Source organism: Giraffa tippelskirchi, chromosome 7 (genome assembly GCF_054371585.1).
Source record: "Giraffa tippelskirchi isolate mGirTip1 chromosome 7, T2T-mGirTip1v1.2.pri, whole genome shotgun sequence".
Classification (NCBI taxonomy): Eukaryota; Metazoa; Chordata; class Mammalia; order Artiodactyla; family Giraffidae; genus Giraffa; species Giraffa tippelskirchi.
The window spans coordinates 84,706,647-84,727,230 of NC_137281.1; the positions used below are offsets into that span (position 1 = coordinate 84,706,647).

Sequence of the window (20,584 nt, forward strand, 5' to 3'; positions counted from 1 at the left end):
AAGGCAGGAAGAGGTTAGGCAGCCAGATGCAAATGCAGGTGCTAAAAAAGAGAAGTTCCTTTTCCCTCTTCATTTTCTGCACAGTGTGGACTGTACCTGCCAGCTCAGAAGGGAACTTCATCCTTGCATGACCTCCTAGTTGCAGTCTCGACAGGCTGGCTTGCATGTATAAAACCTTTGATTTTGAACATCATTTTGTGTGTCCACTTTGGCAGTGCATTCCCAGGGTGACAACTAGTGGTCTGGTTGCTGGGTTGGTCACCTTTCCCTTTCTGGGTCCAATAGCACCAGTTAGAACAGTGGTTCTCAAAGTGTGGTTCCTGGACTAGCAGCATTGGCATCACCTGTGCAGATTCTCAGAAATGCAGATTCTCAGACTCCCCTGGTGGTCCAGTGGTTAAGAATTCACCTACCGATGCAGGGGACACAAGTTTGATTCCTAGTGTGGGAAGATTCCACATGCCGTGGGGCGACTAAGCGGGTGCCCCACAGCTACTGCGGCCGCGGTCTGGAGCGTGTGAGCCTCAACTACTGAAGCCACTCAATGCAACTATTAAAGCCCGGGAGCTCTAGAGCCCACACTCTGCAATAAGAGAAGCCACGACAATAAGAAACCCACATATCACAACTACGGAGTAGCCCCCCATCGCTACAACTAGAGAAAGCCTATGTGCAGCAATGGAGACCCAGCAGAGCCAAAAGTAAATTACTTAACTGTTAAAAAAGAAAGAAAGGCAGATTCTGGGGCTCCATTCCAGACCTAAAGAATCAGAAACTCTAGGGGTGGCGTCCATCAATCTGTGTTTTAATGTGACTTCAAGGTGATTCTGAGTACAGTTAAGTTTGAGAATCACCTCATTAAAGTGTTACCTACTAGAAATACATGTAAGTCTGAGCAGTGCTAAGAGGAATTTAACATCTCTGGAACATCAGCCAATGAATTTTCAGGACTTGAGAAACACATTTTTTGTACTGTTTCTAATCCAGATCTCCAAGCCTATAGAGACTATCAATTGAATAAGATCCACTAGGGTACCGCTTGTGAATGTAATCTAAAGTTTTAGTTACATAGTCACAGTGTAGGGTAGAAGGTTAGGGATATTACATAATTGATGAGCCGTATGCTTTCGCATTTAAGTTTTTATACTGGAATGCACCCCAAACAATTTCCTTTTCAGAAGAGGAAAAAGCTAAGAATTCAACAGTCTCACCCCACTTCTCTTCTTTTTCAGAACAGTTTTCTAATTCCAGAGAAGAGTCTGGGCTCTTAGAAGCATTCTCCTCATCTTATTTTCCATAACTTTGTCCTGGAAAATATAGTCTGGGGGAAAGCAGTTTAAATAGTAATCATCTGTGTCTAGTGCAGAATTCGAAGATCCTGTGTCATAAACAGAGGGAATAGCACATAGATAATATAGTTGGCAGAGGTCAAACCTGGCGTGGCTGTGGCTATGACTCTGGCCCTGTCTGCCCCTGGATTATTCCACCCCAACCAAATGCTACAAACTCCGTTCCCACTGCTAGGGCTTTGGGCAAACCCCTTTTTGTTTTATTTAAACCTCGCATACACAGTTAAGACATTGCATCCACATGTTTCTAATTCGTTTACACTTCACTCATCAGCATGTGTTGGGTAAGCACCCTGCCACATCTGAGTTTTATGAGCTGCGTTTACGAGGCTGCTTTTCTTGAACAGGGATATCGTATATTCTACCCAAAAAAAGGGAACTTGAGCCTGGGAAATGAGGGGTTCGGTGTTAAACTTGGAGTGAACTTGTGAAATTTGAATGGATCCAAACCTAAGCACAGATGTTATCCATTCTCCAGGAATAGCCTCATGGATTTATTCACAGAATATCTCTCCTCTTCTTACCTGAAATTTTCTCTCTGCTTTAACGGATGGCCAGGGAAAGTGCATTTGTCTGCAAAGGTTGAACCTCATTTCCTGCCACTTTGAGGAGTCTCCCTCTTACTCCCTTGAAGCGAAGGCAAACCTTGGTAGTAAAGCTGGATGAAATGTAGAACCTTCCACAGCATGTTGCTTTCTTGGAAAGCAACATTTTGCTCTCCCACTTACTCTGAGTTCCTGAAAAGACAGCAAGGAGTTTTACAGTTTTGTGCTAATTTTGAATAGAGATGGAAGGGACCTACTACTGATAAAACTGCACAGAGTTCCATTTCTCAGAACCCAAATTGTCGGAATTCATTTTCACGTTCTTTATAAAATTAATTTTATTGCTTAATCTGAGTTAATCTGCATGCATGTATCTTAGAGAGTCAAATAATTCTACAAACTTTGCTCATCCCCTACTATTCTTTCCTCCTCAACAATTTTAATTGTTCTTTTGATATTTACTTTCTTATCTCTGAATAATGTTTATATTGTTACTTCTGGATTTTTCAGTTTCAGGATTTCCTGTTGAAGGTGAGGATTGTAGCCCTCTTTCATCGTCCTCACCCTTCACCTCACCACATATACACACTTCCCATCCCACATACTCTTGATGGAATTATGTGGTAATTCTATTAGATTAATAACCAGTGCTTCCAGTATAACTCTATGCATGCTCTTCACAGCTGAGCCATAGTGTAATACATCAGAGCTCCAGGATGTCGATCTGCAGGTAGAGATTTGTTCAGGTCAGTTCAGTTCAGTCGCTCAGTCGTGTCCGACTCTTTGCAACCCCATGAACCACAGCATGCCAGGCCTCCCTGTCCATCATCAACTCCCGGAGTTTACCCAAACTCATGTCCATTGAGTTGGTGATGCCATCCAACCATCTCATCCTCTGTCGTCCCCTTCTCCTCCTGCCCACAATCTTTCCCGGCATCAGGGTCTTTTCAAATGAGTCAGCTCTTCACATCAGGTGGCCAAAATATTGGAGTTTCAGCTTCGACATCAGTCCTTCCAATGAACACCCAGATCTGATCTCCTTTAGAATGGACTGGTTGGATCTCCTTGCAGTCCAAGGGACTCTCAAGAGTCTTCTCCAACACCACAGTTCAAAAGCATCAATTCTGTGGTGCTCAGCATTCTTGACAGTCCAACTCTCACATCCATACACGACCACTGGAGAAACCATAGCCTTGACTAGATGGACCTTTGTTGGCAAGGTAATGTCTCTGCTTTTTAATATGCTGTCTAGGTTGGTCATACCTTTCCTCCCAAGGAGTAAGCATCTTTTAATTTCATGGCTGCAATCACCATCAGCAGTGATTTTGGAGCCCCCAAAAATAAAGTCAGCCACTGTTTTCACTGTTTCCTCATCTATTTGCCATGAAGTGATGGGACCAGATGCCATGATCTTAGTTTTCTAAACGTTGAGCTTTAAGCCAACTTTTTCACTCTCCTCTTTCACTTTCGTCAAGAGGCTCTTTAGTTCTTCTTCACTTTCTGCCATAAGGGTGGTGTCATCTGCATATCTGAGGTTATTGATATTTCTCCCAGCAATCTTGATTCCAGCTTGTGCTTCCTCCAGCCCAGCATTTCTCATGATGTACTCTGCATATAAGTTAAATAAGCAAGGTGACAATATACAGCCTTGATGTACTCCTTTCCCTATTTGGAACCAGTCTGTTGTTCCATGTCCAGTTCTAATTGTTGCTTCCTGACCTGCATACAGGTTTCTCAAGAGGCAGGTCAGGTGGTCTGGTATTCCCATCTCTTGAAGACTTTTCCACAGTTTACTGTGATCCACACAGTCAAAGGCTTTGGCATAGTCAATAAAGCAGAAATAGATGTTTTTCTGGAACTCCCTTGCTTTTTCGATGATCCAGCGGATGTTGGCAATTTGATCTCTGGTTCCTCTGCCCTTCCTAAAAACCAGCTTGAATATCTGGAAGTTCACGGTTCACGTATTGCTGAAGCCTGGCTTGGAGAATTTTGAGCGTTACTTTACTAGCATGTGAGATGAGTGCAATTGTGCGATACTTTAAGCATTCTTTGGCATTGTCTTTCTTTGGGATTGGAATGAAAACTGACCTTTTCCAATCCTGTGGCCACTGCTGAGTTTTCCAAATTTGTTGGCATGTTGAGTGCAGCACTTTCACAGCATCATCTTTCAGGATTTGAAATAGCTCAATTGGAATTCCATCACCTCCACTAGCTTCGTTTGTAGTGATGCTTCCTAAGGCCCACTTGACTTCACATTCCAGGATGTCTGGCTCTAGGTGAGTGATCACATCATCGTGATTATCTGGGTCATGAAGATCTTTTTTGTACAGTTCTTATGTGTATTCTTGCCACCTCTTCTTAATATCTTCTGCTTCTATTAGGTCCCTACCGTTTCTGTCCTTTATTGAGCCTATCTTTGCATGAAATATTCCCTTGGTATCTCTAATTTTCTTGAAGAGATCTCTAGTCTTTCCCATTCTGTTGTTTTCCTCTATTTCTTTGCATTGATTGCTGAGGAAGTCTTTCTTATCTCTCCTTGCTATTCTTTGGAACTCTGCATTCAAATGGGAATATTTTTCCTTTTCTCCTTTGCTTTTCCCTTCTCTTCTTTTCACAGCTATTTGTAAGGCCTCCTCAGACAGCCATTTTGCTTTTTTGCATTTCTTTTTCTTGGGGATGGTCTTGATTCCTGCCTCTTGCACAATGTCGCGAACCTCCATCCATAGTTCATCAGGCACTCTGTCTATCAGATCTAGTCCCTTAAATCTATTTCTCACTTCCACTGTATAGTCATAAGGGATTTGATTTAGGTCATACCTGAATGGTCTAGTGGTTTCCCCCACTTTCTTCAATTTCAGTCTGAATTTGGCAATAAGGAGTTCATGATCTGAGCCATAGTCAGCTCCCGGTCTTGTTTTTGCTGACTGTATAGAGCTTCTCTATCTTTGGCTGCAAAGAATATAATCAATCTGAATTCAGTGTTGACCATCTGGTGATGTCCATGTGTAGAGTCTTCTCTTGTGTTGTTGGAAGAGGGTGTTTGGTATGACCAATGCATTCTCTTGGCAAAACTCTATTAGCCTTTGCCCTGCTTCATTCTGTACTCCAAGGCCAAATTTGCCTGTTACGCCAGGTGTTTCCTGACTTCCTACTTTTGCATTCCAGTCCCCTATAATGAAAAGGACATCTTTTTTGAGTGTTAGTTCTAGAAGATCTTGTAGGTCTTCATAGAACCGTTCAACTTCAGCTTCTTCAGCGTTACTGGTCAGGGCATAGACTTGGATTACCATGATATTGAATGGTTTGCCTTGGAAACGAACAGAGATCATTCTGTCGTTTTTGAGATTGCATCCAAGTACTACATTTCAGACTCTTTTGTTGACTATGATGCCTACTTCATTTCTTCTAAGGGATTCCTGCCCACAGTAGTAGATATAATGGTCATCTGAGTTAAATTCACACGTTCCAGTCCATTGTAGTGATTCAGGAACAACTCCTGTGAGGGGTACAAGATGTAGGATTGAACAACTCTGAGCTGGGTTAGCCCTGTAGAGTTACCCCACAATGAGATGGAATAGGCCGTTGTACAACCACACAGACCGATCACTGGACAGGGGCCATCCCAGGGAAGGAGGTTGGTGAGGCGGCTTCCTTAGGTTGGCAGCACTCCCATCTGCTGGGGAAATCCTGATTGGATTGGGATGGGAGCGGCAGATAATCTGAGCACCCCTTACACCCTTGTCCGGGCACCTGGTGGACTCCTTCAATCAAGAAATTTTCTGGGTATTTATTTGATGATTTCTTGGGCAGTTGGTAAAGAATCCATCTGCAATGCGGGAGACCTGGATTCAGTCCCTGGGTTGGGAAGAGCCCCTGGAGAAGGGAAAGGCTACCCACTCCAATATTCTGGCCTGGAGAATTCCATGGACTGCATAGTCCGTGGAGTCACAAAGAGTTGGACACAACTGAGTGACTTTCACTTGGGGATCTAGGAAGCTAACTGCTGCCACTTCTCTTCAAACAAGAAAAAAATAATAATAGCTCTATTGAGATAAAACTCATATACCTTAAATTCACCAATTTAAATAGTACAAGTTCCTGTGGTTTAGTATGTCTGGAGTCATGCTATCATCTCCTCTGTATAATTTCAGGACATTTCCATTGCCCAAGAAGAAAGTCCATATCCATTAGTAGTTGCTCCACATTCTCTCCTCCCTCCAGTCCCTGGAAACCACTAATCTACTTTCTATCTCTGTACGTTTGCCTATTCTGAATATTAGATATAAATGTAATTATGCAATATATGCCTTTTGTGATTGACTTTTTTCACTGAGCATAATATTTTCCTTGTTTACATGTTGTAGCATGGACCAGTGTGTGCTACTTATTCCCATCTATTGTCAAATATTTTCTGTGTTGATATACCATATTTTCTTTACTCATTTATCACTGGAAGGACATTTGGATTGCTTGCAGTTTTTAGCTATTATGAATAATACTTCTATGAATTTTCATGTACAAGTTTTCGTGAAGATGTGTGTTTTCGTTTCTCATTGTTATACACTTAGAAGTGAAATTGCTAGGCCATACGGTAAATCAACATTCTGATGAACTGCCAAATGGGTTCCAAGAAAACTTCCATTTTACAGTTCTGTCAGCATTGTAAGAGGGTTCTGATTTCTCTACATCCTTGCCAGTGTTTCTTGTCATCTTTTTCTTTTTTCAACCATCCTCCTATGTGTGAAGTGGTATCTCATTGTGGTTTCAATTTGTATTTCCCTAATGACTAATGACATTGAGTATCTTTTCATGTGCTTAGATTTGTAATAAGTGGAAGATCTTCATAAGCCAAGATTATGAAGATTTATGCCTGTTTCCTTCTAAGATTTTCTTTTTTCATAGTTTTAGCTTCTACATTAAGGTTAATGATCCATTTTGAGTTAATTTTTATATATGGTGTATGATAGGGGTCCAGCTTCATTTTTTTGCACATAGATATGCAAACTGAAGCCCTGCAAATGTGTTTTTATGTGGCATTTTAAAGTGGTTGGGGAGTATGGGCAGGGCCTGGAGAAGTCAGTGGTTATGTAATTTTAAAAAAATATTTATTTATTTTTGGCTGTGCTGGGTCTTCATTGCTGTGTGAAGGCTTTCTCTAGTTGCAGTGAGTGGGGTTCAGTGTTGTGGTGTTCAGGCTTCTCATTGTGGTGGCCTCTCTTATTGTGGAACACAGGTTCTAGGACACATGGGCTTCAGTAGTTGTGGCTTGTGGGCCCTAGAGCGAGGGCTCAGTAGTTGTGGTTCAAGAGCTTATTGCCCTGTGACAAGTGAGATCTTGCTGGACCAGGGACTGAACCCGTGTCCCCTGCATTGACAGGTAAATTCTTAACCACTGGACACCAGGGAAGCCCAGGGCTTATGTAATTTTATGAGAAGCTCTACATGGCGTATTGCTAAGGTGGCAGGATTCCGGGCAGTTTTGTTAAGTAGTCACTTGTCTCCAGGTTTCAATTGTCTCCTAGGATCTCCTTTTTTCTTGTTGCATGTGTGAGAGGCAGGGACATTGTCTAAGCCACATAGGCAGAGGGGTAGACCTAGCTCGTTTGGGCCACAGATAGAAGAAACCCAGGCTTAAGGTCTTTCCTCTGCGTTATTTCCATGTAGCCCATTTGCTGTCATTGTCTCCTGATAAACCATCTTTTTTGTTGTTGTTCTTCTCAGAAAGTTCTTCTGTAGTAGGGTTGCAATATTGAGGAATAAACTTGTGGCTGCCGATGATCCTATTCCTAAGGATAGAAGTAACTGGGAGGAAGCCCAGAGAAATCAGAACTCAAAACCCTTGCCATCTGTGAGGCTGCTTTATAAACACTTTTATTACATCAAATGCAACGCACTTGGATAGTTCTTGCTATAGCTTCAGTAAGTAAGGAGCTGGGAGAGAGGAAATGGGGTCCGGATAGATAGATGACACAAGAATGCAGGTTGTAGGAGACTAGTTTTTCCTCCAACTTGTCACTTCCTTTCCTAGGCCTTGTGTGTGTGTGTGTGTGTGTGTGTGTGTGTGTGTGTGTGTGTGTGTTTCATCTATAAAATGACAGTTTGGTTTCAGGTAATTCCCATAGTGCTTCTGTCTTTGGTAATCTTTGACTTTTCCAAGATCACTTCGTATCTTTTGGGCAGCTAGGGTAGGAAATCAAATCTCTTGATTTCTCCGATAGAGCTCAGGGTGCACAGAAGATTCAGTCTTCCCTAATCCATGTGGTCCCACAGGTTGCCTGCGATTTCCTGTTAGCGGTTTTCAATGGCTTTGGAGTAGAAGGAAGGTCATTGCTATGACAGTCAGGCAGCCACACTGGGGAAAATATGATGTATTGTGTTGTGTAGGAAAAAGTCAGTATTATCCAGTGCAGTAATCAGATTTTCAGACAAAGGCATGACCCTGGAACATGCTGTCTATGGCTGAGCACAGCATTAGTCTCGTCTCCAAAAACAGTTAAACAAAATCTGTGTGTACTTGGCATGTCTTTCTCCCTTGGATATGAAAATATATCTCGCCTGAACATTTTTCTCATTCTTATTTTGGAGGCAACTAGATTGCTCTGAAAATATTAGTCATAGCAGTAATTGATTTAGTATTTATTGAGCAGAAGGCTCTGTGTGAGGTAACAGAAATATAAAGAAAGACTCTGAGGTAGGGGAATCTATCTAGTGGGGAGAGAGGAGCGAAAAACAAAAATTAAAACACCTCCAAAGGCCAGTATTTATTTTCTCTGTCCCTCCCTTTGGGGCTTGCCTGTTGGCTCAGTCAGTAAAGAATCCACCTACAAGGCAGGAGACTGCCTGCAATTCAGGAGACCCAGGTTTGATCCCTCGGCTGGGAAGATCTCCTGGAGAAGGAAATGGCAACCCGCTCCAGTATTCTTTCCTGGAAAACCCCATGTACAGAGGAGTCTGGTGAGCTACAGTCCATGGGGTCGAAAGAGTTGGACACAACTGAACAACTGAGCACACATCCTTCCCTGTATTCCTCAGTTATTTGTTGAGCATTTGTCCTATGCCCACGCTCTCTACTGAGTGCTGGAGATACAAAAGTGAGTAAGACAGACACATCTCAGACTTCCCTGGTGGCCCAATGGTTAAGAATTCACCTGCCAATACAGAGGACATGGGTTCGATCCCTGCTCTGGGAAGATCCCATATGCAGAAGCTAAGCCCATGCACCACAACTACCGAGCCCATGTGCTGTAACTACTGAAGCCCGCACGCCCTACAGCCCATGCTTTGCAACAAGAGAAGCAATGCCCATGCACCGTAAGGAAGAGTAACCCCTGCTTACTGCAGCTAGAGAAAGCCCTCACACAGCAACAAAGACGCTGTGCAGCCAAAAATAAATTAGTTAAAAAAGACAGACACATCTCTGTGGTCCCTCAAAGCCATGCCTTAGATGATGTCTGTTGAACCGTATAGTAGAGGAGACCGGATCAGCCTGTGATAGATGGACTTAGAGGACAGATCAGAATTCATGGAGGGCTTCCCAGAGAGGGTGACCTGGGATCTAAAGCAAAGTAGAAGCAGGTGCTAGTCAAGTAGGCAAGGCCAGAGGAGCAGTGATCAATGGCTGCACAGAGGAAGTGCTTCGTTGGAAATAGAACAGTAGGAAATGAGACTATAAAGGTAGGTGAGGTTCAGCTCTTGAAAGGACTTTAGACTTCAATCTAAGCTGATAGGCAAACCACTCAAATGTCTCATAATGGAGGAATTATTACAGGAAACTTGGGCCATTTAAAAGAACATTAAATGGTATAACTGCATAGATTTTAAGTAATAAAAGCAGAACACAAACATTGTGTGCTCGCTGTGATTACTGATTTATACGATATAATTGAGACTGTTAAAGATGGGAGGATGCCTAAAAGTGAAGCCCTATTTGTATTGTGAGATTCGTTAAGAATTCCTTTATGATATTCACTCAGCATCAAATCTCTACTATGTGTACAGATCAAGATGCAACCTCTTTTCTCTACCATCAAATACGAAGAGATCTAATAGCTTTAATGCATCTTAAATGTGTGTGGCTGTGAGATACCGAGTATAGGCACATCCATAGAGACCGAACATAGATTTGGTGGGTGCCAAGGTCTTGGGTGGAGGAGAGAGGTTGGGGTGACAGCTAATAGGTCCAGCATTGCCTTTCTGGGGTGATGGAAATGTTCTGAGGTTAGTTTGTGGAAATGGTTGTAAACATTGTGAGTATACTAAAAACCATTGAGATACATGCTTTGGTTAAACTGGTTAGTTTTATGTTGTGTGAATTTTATCTTAATAAAAAAAATACAGAAAGACAAAAGATGCTGATTGGTTTTTGTTGTTGTTTTTGGTAGTCAAGGGCAATCGGAAGTGTGAGCTGAACTGCCAGGCAATGGGCTACCGCTTCTATGTTCGGCAAGCTGAGAAGGTCATTGATGGTACCCCCTGTGACCAGAATGGCACAGCCATCTGCGTGTCCGGGCAGTGCAAGGTAAGTGCCCCCGGACTGGGGTATCTGGAATGGGTCTCGGGGTGTTTGATCTGTGCCTGCCGACTGCACTGTCTGCCAGGCTGTGGCATGCCGCCTCCCCATCACCTATGGTCCACCCCCCCACCCACTCTGAACCATGATCTCTGGGAGAAGTGGATAAGATGGGGCAGTTTGTTCTGCTCTGTGTTTTCGATCTTTGGGAGTTGCCAAGTCTCACTCTGGCATTTCAGTTATTAAGTGATTTACGTTTACATCATGTGCGTCGTAAGAAACTCAGCGATCTTTCCTTGTTGGATCTGGAGCTTCTTCCTTACCTCTGAAGAGGAGGTTATGAAAAGGGCACTGCTGGATCAGTCAAGAGGCGGTTGGCGTCGTCAGAGTGGCATTTTAAGGGCATGGCATATTTTAGCGTGCCTCCCACCAGCTGGGGCAGGCTTCCAAATGAGAGCGGTCTAGTGCCTTTATAGCCGAAGTTGTACTTTCAACAGGAAGTTTTCAGCCTCCTTGGACTTCTGAAGTCTGTTCCAAAAACTCCCCGCCCTGCCTTCTGCAAACATTCTGGGCTGGAGAGAATCCTTGTGGGATGCTACCCTTTGACAGAAAGCACCATTTGCTTAAAAACAGGCACCCCATAGGAGATGGCACCAGTTCCACAGTCATATTCACTGGGGCCTGGACGTTCACCCTCCTTTCATCTATAAATGTAAGAGTGGAGGTCTGACTCTAGCAGGTAAATGACTTTTTGGAGCCCAGGCTAAGATTCTATCTTAATTAACACTCAATCGCAGGCAGGACTGAGTTTCATCAAAGGAAGAGCTCTTTGGCTATCACATCTAAAAGTTCCTGTTGTACTTTCAATGTAAATTGCTGCACTGTTTAGTATTAGAGCTACTCAAGTATGATTTATAAGCACCTCCTTCCTCCTCCAGCCTTTTTCTTAATGAGGTTTTAAATAGAATACAAAATAATTTATCAAAGCAGTATGAATATTCTGGGGCTTCTCAGGTGGCTCAGTGGTAAAGAATTTGCCTGCAATGCAGGAGACGCAGGATACCTAGGTTGGGAAAATCCCTGAGAGAAGGAAACGGCAACCCACTCCAGTATTCTTGCCTGGGAAATCCCATGGACAGAGGAGCCTGGTGGGCTACAGTACATGGGGTTGCAAAGAGTTGGAAAGGACACAGCAACTAAACAGCAACAACATGGGTAGTCTGAGATTGTGAATAAAGAAAGGAAAAAGCTGTCATTTGATATTTGATGCATGTGAAGTTGTCTTTGGACAGACAAGAAGCCCACAAAGCTTTGAGATGGGGGTTCAAAAGACTCAAGGAATATAGTGGGGAGCACACTGGAGGCTGAGACCCATCTGGCCCCAATTTCGACTTCTTTGGAAAAAATCACTGGGTTTCATGCATCCGCTCTATCCTTACTGTCTTCAGATAATACTGAAGGAAGTCCCATTAGAATTTGTGATTTCTGACTCAACTAGTCCCTTCTTCTAAATGTTAACTGAGCCTGAAATGATGCACTTTATAGCAACCTAGCTTTTCTTTTGGATCCTGAATCAATTGTTTAATTTCCTGAATACAAGTGCACACTGCTGGGAGATGTTGTAGTGCAGTGGTTAAAAATATGCCCTCTGAAGTCAGACTGCTTGGGTTCAAATCCTACTTCTTCCATCACTGACTGACTGTGTAACCTTACATAAGTTCCATGAACTCTCTGTGCCCCTACATCACCTACAACACGAGGAGGATGGTACCTACCTCCTGCGTTGTAGTGAAGAGTCATGAGCTAATACACATATGGTCCTCATATCAGGTCTGGCATTTAGTAAAGCAGGCTGGCTTTTCCTAGTATTATGTTCACTTATGCCCACATATGATCTGTTGTGTTTGAATTTTTTATGCAGAAGTATTTGAATTTTTTAGCAGATTATAGATTTATGAGATTCACATTATCATATTTTGCAGAAAAATTAAAATAGTATAATTGACAGATGAGTCTTTATAATAATTTTTCCTTATATATTTTGGCTGCAATTTAAACATTTTTTTCTATTTTTAAATTTATTTTTTTAAATTGGAGGACGATTGCTTTAAAGTGTTGTGTTAGCACAACAACGTGACTCAGCCATATGTATACATATATCCCCTCCCTAATGAGCCTCTCTCCCACCCCACCTCCCGTCCGACTCCTCTAGGTCATCACATAGCACCCGGCTGGACTCCCTGTGTTATACAGCAGTATCCCACTAGCTATCTATTTTACACATGGTAGCGTATGTGTCCAGAGAAGGCATTGGCAACCCACTCCAGTACTCTTGCCTGGAAAATTCCATGGACGGAGAAGCCTGGTGGGCTGCAGTCCGTGGGGTCACCAAGAGTCGGACACAACTGAGCGACTTCACTTTCACTTTTCACTTTCATGCATTGGAGAAGGAAATGGCAACCCACTCCAGTGTTCTTGCCTGGAGAATCCCAGGGACAGGGGAGCCTGGTGGGCTGCTGTCTATGGCGTCGCACAGAGTCGGACACAACTGAAGCGACTTAGCAGCAACAGCAGCGTATGTGTCAGTGCTGCTTTTTCAATTCGTTCCACCCTCTCCTCCAGTTGTGTCCACAAGTCCATTCTCTACATCTGTGGCTCTATTCCTGCCCTGCAAATAGGTTAATTGGTACCATTTTTCTAGATTCCATGTATATATATGTATTAATATATGATATTTGTTTTTCTCTTTCTGATTTATTTCACTCTGGATAACAGGCTCTAGGTTCAGCCACTTCAGTTCAACTGATTCACATTTGTACCTTTTTATGGCTAAGTAATATTCCATTGTATACGTGTACCACAACTTATCTATTCATCTGTTGATAGACATCTGGGTTGCTTTCATGTTCTGGCTATTGTAAGGAGTGCTGCAATGAACACAGGGGTACATGTGTTCACATTACCTTTTGAGGCAGTGGCCCTGTGCTGTAGTGTGACTCTCCAGAGGATGTTAGATTCTGTGTTGGTAGGTCTGAGGAAGGTCCTGAATAGTCTATTTTTATAACAAGTTCCCATGTGATGCTGATGCTGCTGGTCCATGGGTCATACTTTGAGTAGCAAAGATTTAAAGGACACTTTGATTAAAGCAGAATTCACAAAGAGCCAGAAATGTATATATAGAGTGGGGAGATGAGTTGGAAGGAAGAGGAAATGTGGTCTGTTTCCACTGGGGGAGCTTGTTTTCTTAGTATTGACTTAAGTGCCTCTAAGCTGATGATATGAAAGAAAAACAAATGCTAATAAGGACATATGGGTATGAATTCTTACTAATTGATGAAAACTAATGGTGTTAGACAACAGAGTTTGAAGATGGTAATTGCAAGAAGACCGAGACAGATATTCCCCAGGATGTGAGTAGATGAATAGAAATTTGCTGTTATAAGGACAACTTTGATATTACTTCATATTTGTTCTCTGTGTATTTGCCCAAAATTTGCTCATAGACATTGTTGGAACAACTGACTGTCATGTCCTCACTAGAACTTCAGTTTAAATAATCAGAAGTACATTTGCTTCCCAGGCTAAGTTCTGTTTACTCGGTAACTTTCAAAGGGTAGAGTGCCCTTTTTGAATATTTGATTGGAAGCCCAGAACTCAAATTGCTATCTCTGCCTCTCTGACCTGTGGCTGGGAGGGCCATCACTCTCCAACAGGAGTGTCTACATCTGCAATAGCTCCACAGAGCCTCTGTCAGCCACAGAGAGGTGAAAGCAAACCCAGGCCTGCAACGAAAGTTAATGAAAAGTGACAAGCACTAAATGAGAATATGAGCTAAACCCACACAAGAGTAGCTGGCGGAGAAGGGCGTGCTCCCAACACCAAGCCACAGAAAGGCCCCAGGCCCACCCAGAGCAAGCTGGAATGCTCTTCCAGTGCCCATGGAGTGCTCCCTGGCCAGCCTGTGTTTACCCTGTTTGCTGGAGCTCCATTGATGTTTTCAATCCAAGACTTCACGAGAGGCCAGGCTGTAAGAATGCAGAAGTCCTTGGGCTCAGGGTTGGAGAACATGGGAATTCCTCTCCAGTCCCTCAGAAGTGTGTGACACTTCCTTTCTTGACAGGGAGTGAAGGATCCCAAATGTTGGCTTCAGGCTAAGGACTGCACTTTGATAGCTAGGCTTTGAAGGGAGAGCTCTAGCCCTGACTTTTCCTAAAGCAAGAAAGTGTATCTGAAACCCACAGAGATTTCTTCTTTATCTTAACCTCATCCCTCTAGACATCAAATAGGAACCTCTGGCCAGTCTTCAGAGAAGTCTCTGCCCCACCCACTCATGACTGTCATTGATGGGAATGGGACAGCATATCGTTTCTATCTTTAAGCATCACTTTAACTTGCTATGATTTTTTTTTTTTTGCTTGATCTCAGTTTCAAACTCGGTCTAAAAAATTCTACATTTTCATGGTTTGATCATGTGCATGCTATTTTTGCTGATAACTTAATAAAAATAGATGAAACTTTGCTTACAAAAGTATGGCAGGCATTTGAAAGAACAAGGTCCCTTGGATAAAAACTAAAGAGAAAAAAACCCCACCAAAAAAAAAATCACCTTAGCTCCCTGGAGACCAACCTTTCAGAAACCTCAGGCTTTCACATTTAAATGATCCTGGAAGAATCAGAATCACCCCCAAGACCCACCCTCCTTCCCCCTAGAAAAAAATCCCTGGTGGTGAAGAAGCAGTCCTTGAGTAGGTGCCTTGAAATAATAGGCTGATGCCAAAAAATAAAACAATAGGCTGATGCAAAACCTTCATGCAGGAATGTGTTGGAGCTGATGCAGACAGCAAGGAGCTCCTCTGAGACCTTCCTTGTTCCAGACACTGTGCTGTGTGCTGTTCATACAGAAGGATTTCCTTAAGCCCTGTGTCCTCACAATAATTCAGTCAATAGGAATTGTTAGTCCCCGTTTTACAGAGGACTGTTATGAAGATAAAATGAGTTGGACACCGTCAGTGCTACATGGAGAGTTGGCTGTACGTATTGGCTTTTGCAGTGAATTGTTAATCAGAACAGAAAGTAATTTAAATGTGATAGGATGAAACTCAGGTGCTTCAAGTGTCCCCCCTCTTCAGAGTTTATTTTCCTCACCACCTCTTTCCAAAGCAAACTGTCTTTCTAAAATACACATTAGGATATGCCTCTCTCTTGCTTAAATTCCATCGGTGACTCCCCATTTCCTGCGGAATAAAGTACAGGGCCTAGATGCTGGCTAAGCCGGATGCGTTGCTCCCTGACCCAGCAGGCGTTCAGGTTGTATCTCCACAAGCATGAACACGCTGCCAGCCTGGAGAGCCATTCCTTGTCCACTCTTGGACCACCCAGTGGACTCTGCTCAAAAGCCACGGGCTGCCCCCCTTGAACACTGTTTCTGTTCTTCTGTTCCCACTTCTTGTACTTATTTGTTCCCATTTCCCCAGCCTACCACCCATCCAGGCCGGGAGCAATTCCAGGCACTTTGCTTTTGAATAGGTGCTTAAAATAAATGTGTAAATGAATTGAGGTACTTGGTGACTCAGTCTGTTGGGTTTTAGCAAGTGAAATTCATCTTAAATCCAGCACAGAGCTTTTCCTTTTGGCTTGATGGGCAGTGGAAGTCTGCTCGCACAAGGCCGTGGAGCCCCCTTGGCTAAATCCCCAGAACCCAAGGCTTTGAATGTCAGGCAGAATTCTTGGCACCTCCCCAGGCTCCTGTCTCCCTCATCTTGCTTTTAATTTTGCTCACACTGAATTTCTTGAGTCCAGACAGAGTTAATGACAGGAAGAAGCTAAGCAAGTGTAAGAATGCAGTCTCCCACGGTGCTTTCTGCTGTGGGGGAAGACCCCTTTCTGCCACACATCATCCCTCCTCATAACCTGGTCAACCTTTGCCTTCCGCCATCTACCTATCCTCAGGGGCGGGGTGGGGCGGGGGAGCCTTCGCACCTCCTCTCCCAGCTGGGGCACCACTCAGCTTCCAATGGCTCCATCAGGACACATCAATGGACAGTTTCATATTTATTCAATAAATTACAGCAAGGTAACTCTTTCCACATGTTCAGAGATAAGCTCTGGACCAGAGTGTTGCCATGACCGAAAAGGATGACATGATGGGCGTATGCATCTATGTGCGCCCCTGTATTCAGGTGCCAAGTTTCTTCCCCTCTGTTATAAACTGCCGTGGTGCTCTCCTAAACCAAACAGCCCTGCTCCTTTATCTGCCTATTTGCCCCAAGTTGCTTCTTTTCTTTTCTCTTTTGGTCAGTGGTGTTATTTTGTGGGCTTTGCTCAGAGTTCTGTTGTTACTTGAATGAAACCAAGAGAGTCAGTGGTGTTGAGTAAACTGTTCTGGCCTGTGCCAGACATGTGCATGAATCGAGCCTTGAAAGAGGGTGGAGAGCTTTTACTTTGCTTAAATTCTGAGCTTATGTGACTTGGTGGATTCCCTGTTGTATTCCCACCCCAAGCAAACCGTGTTCTAAGAGTACTTTCTGCTTGTGAGTATTAAAATGCTTATCATATTATGTTACAGTTATTTTGACATGTGTCTGAACTCCTAAAGCTGAGGGAGTATTATACATATTTGTGTCCTTAGTGCTTTTGTTGCAGAAGGGGGGATCCCATCCAGGGCCAAGAGTGGGCTCTTATCTAACACTCGGAAATGAATTGTCCGAGGAGACACACGTGCTGACAAAGCAAGAGACTTTATTGGGAAGGGGCGCCCAGGCAGAGAGCAGCGGGATAAAGGAACCCAGGAGGACTGCTCTGCTACATGGCTCGCAGTTTGGGGTTTTATGGTGATGAGATCAGTTTCTGGGTTGCCTCTGGCCAGTCATTCTGACTCAGGGCCCTTCCCAGTGACGCTCGCGTCTCCCAGTGACGCTCGCGTCCCTCAGCCAAGATGGATTCCAGCAAGAAGGATTCTGGGAGGTTGGTAGGACATATGGACTGGCGTCTCCTGTCTCCTTCTAATCTTTCCTAAATTTTTCCAGTTGGTGGTGGCTTGTTAGTTCTGAGTTCCTTACCGGGACTTCCTATTCTAAGATAACTCATACAAGTAGCTACTATCTTCCCTGGCCAGGGCAGGTGGTTTTAGTCAGTATTTCCCCTGACACTTAAGGTATTAAGATTTTTTTAATAAGTTGAATAAGTTTTAAAAATATGTCAATGAATGAACCAAAGAACAAGTTAGAAAATGACTTTCCCAACCTCTTTTCCTAAAAATGATCAAGAATAGGATTAACGAAGCATTAATCAACAACCCAAGCAACACACATAATTAATTCATCTTTTTTTTAATTGGAGTATAATTGTTTTACAATGTTGTGTGAGTTCTGCTGTACAACAAAGTGAATCAGCTATAAGTATACATATATCGTCTCCTCTTTGAGCCTTCAACAAATAGTCTTATATTTTTTGTATAGCCTGCTCCCAGCCATACACTTGGTAAGGCCCTGGAGATAAGAAAAAAAATGGGAAAGATGAACATAGTTCCTACCTACACTGAGCTTAAAATTTAATGGAGAAAGTGATAAAAAGTCAGTTAACAAACAAAAAGCTTCCCTGGTGGCTCAGACTGTTAAAAATCTGCCTGCAATGCAGGAGACCTGGGTTTGATCCCTGGGTCAGGAAGATCCCCTGGAGAAGGGAACAGCCACCCATTCCAGCATTCTGGCCTAGAGAATTCCACGGACAGAGGAGCCTGGCAGGCTACAGTCCGTGGGGTCGCAAAGAGTTGGACACGACTGAGTGACTTTGACTAACAAACAAAAGAATGACAAGTTTTGATGAGCACTTTGAAGTTGATAGGGAAACTGATGTAGTGAACAGTGGTGAGAGGCATACATTAGATGGGTGTCCGGGCAAGGTCTCCAAGGCAAGCAGGGTTCTGTATGACAAGTACAGGCAGTACTACCAGCCACACGTGTCCAGGGATTGGAGGAAATGTGTGTCAGGCCTCCAGCCAGGACCCAGGACACTCACGGTGCTCAGGAACTCATAGATACCGAGGTGATTATTTTGTATTTTCTTCTGCTCTCTGCCCTTGGGTGAGTCTGGTCCCCTGCTGATGGTGCCATCCTTCTTTCCTCCAAAGTATTCGTGTTTTCCTGGGTGGATGCTGGCTTTAGCAAGAGTAAGTTCTCCATTGAGTCATTGTCTAGGCCAAAAAAGATTGCCCTGGAAAATAGGTGGCATTATGGGTCGAAAACAGGTTTGGGGGTCAGCCAGGATCTCCAATATTAAAACAGAGGAGAGAAGGTTTGCTCAGGTGAAATTGGGGTAGCGTGTACAAAGCCTCCAACCTGCCCTTCCCGGTGGTCTGTCCTGTACCAGAGTGTCAGAAGAGAGAGGATTTTCAAGTCCCTTTCCCCTGTTCTTCTGAAGGAAGGGACAGCTTTCCCCCAAAGGGAACTTAAGAAATATTCTTAACCAAATTGGCAAGGGGGCTGATTGGCACGTGTAACTGAGAAAATGAAGCTTCAGCACAGTCCCCTGGGCCAGACAGTCCACCTTTGCCCCAATCCATCCCTATTCCTGCCCTGAACCAAATATAGGCTAGAAGCACTGCTGAGTAGGATACAGAGGCTGCAGAGTTACCCAGCACTCACTGTATGTAACAATGTCAGGGCGACTTCCCTGTGGTCCAATAGCAAAGACTCAAATTCTCAATGCAGAGGGCCTGCGATAGATCCCTGGTCAGGGTGTTGTAGAAATCAAGAAACCAAGCACCACTCTTGGAGAGCTGGAGAACTCAGGATTATTACACTGGCGGGCCCAGAGGAGTTAACACTCCAAGCTCTGAGCCCTGAACAAAGGGGTTAGAGTTTTTATACACGGACAGGCATGATTAAGCAGGTTTGTGGGTTTGTAGGGGCTGGACGATTGCGAAGAGCAGGACTAGGGTGAGTGAGATAAGCTCCAGTTCCTAGTATTGTGAGTCCCCACGTTCTGAGACCTGCGTGATCCAGACTTTGCAAGGAGCAAGCTGAGTTACAGAGGCAGAAGGAGCAGGAGGTTATGCAAAATTTTAACTTTTCCTCTTCAAGGGAACTACATCCCACAGAGGTTGCAGCCACAATGAAGATCAGCGACCTCACCTGCCACAACTACAACGCAATGCAGCCAAATAAGTAAATATCTTTAAAATATTTAGGGATGTAGAAAACTGTGTTGCATATGGAAACCACAAGGCAGTGTCTATCTGGACTAACAAGCCAAGGTCCCCCTCTTTCCCCTTGGCCCCTGTGCACTTCTTGCTAAGTCAGCTTATGTTCTTAATCAATAATATTGACACAGGATCAGACTTAAAAAGTAGGCTGCTTAGCCTGATAGTGTAGAGCCTGAAAGCCTATTACCCTGACTCCGAGTTTGGGCATCTTGTTTACATTTCTGCCAAAAGTCAGGCCACACCAAGTAGTGAGCAGCTCTGCTAGGGTGAGAGACAAGCTTCAGAAAAATATCCTGAGGTGTCATGCATATCAGTAGAAATAGATTTATGAGGACAACAGTACCAGAGGAAAACACATTTTTATTTCATATTTTTAATAGATAATAATATATTTACTTGACTCCAATATAAAAAAAAGTGATCCTCTCTCTCCATCCACCCAGCTTCCCATTCCCCAACAGGAAATGACCCCTCTCTGATAGTTCTTTTTTTTAAGGCAGATGCTTTTTTAATTGAAGTAAAGTTGATTTACATTGTTGTGCCAGTCTCTGCTGTACAGCAAAGTGATTCAGTTACACATATGTACATTCTATTTTTATATTCTTTTCCATTATGGTTCATCACAGGATATTGACTATATTAATAGTTCCTGGAGGTATACAGGAGGACCTTGTTGTTTATCCATTGTATATGTAATAGTTTGCACCCACCAACCCCAAATTCCCAGTCCACCCCTCCCCCACCCCCTCCCCCTTGGCTACCACATGGATCTTGCTTTTCTTACTTAACATATCTTGGGGAACTTTCCATTTCAATATCTAAAGCACATACCCCTTCATTTGACAGTGACACGGTGCTGCACTATATAAACTAACCATAATTTATTGAACCGTGATGCCTATTTAGGTCATATCCAGTCTTTTAGCATTACCAGCAGTGAATTCTACAATAAACACTCCTGTGTGTAAGTCGATTTTAT

General features: G+C 43.5%; 1 protein-coding gene across 3 annotated transcripts in view; it reads left to right on the forward strand.

The window, feature by feature from the left end:
* The window catches only part of THSD4 (thrombospondin type 1 domain containing 4), a 635,320-nt gene that overhangs the window by 278,822 nt on the left and 335,914 nt on the right, over window positions 1–20,584 (forward strand). For all 3 annotated transcript variants that reach the window (XM_081506213.1, XM_081506214.1, XM_081506215.1), the window contains exon 7: window positions 10,276–10,412. In XM_081506213.1, coding sequence (XP_081362339.1) covers window positions 10,276–10,412 — 137 coding nt within the window. The remainder of the gene's footprint in view (window positions 1–10,275; window positions 10,413–20,584) is intronic.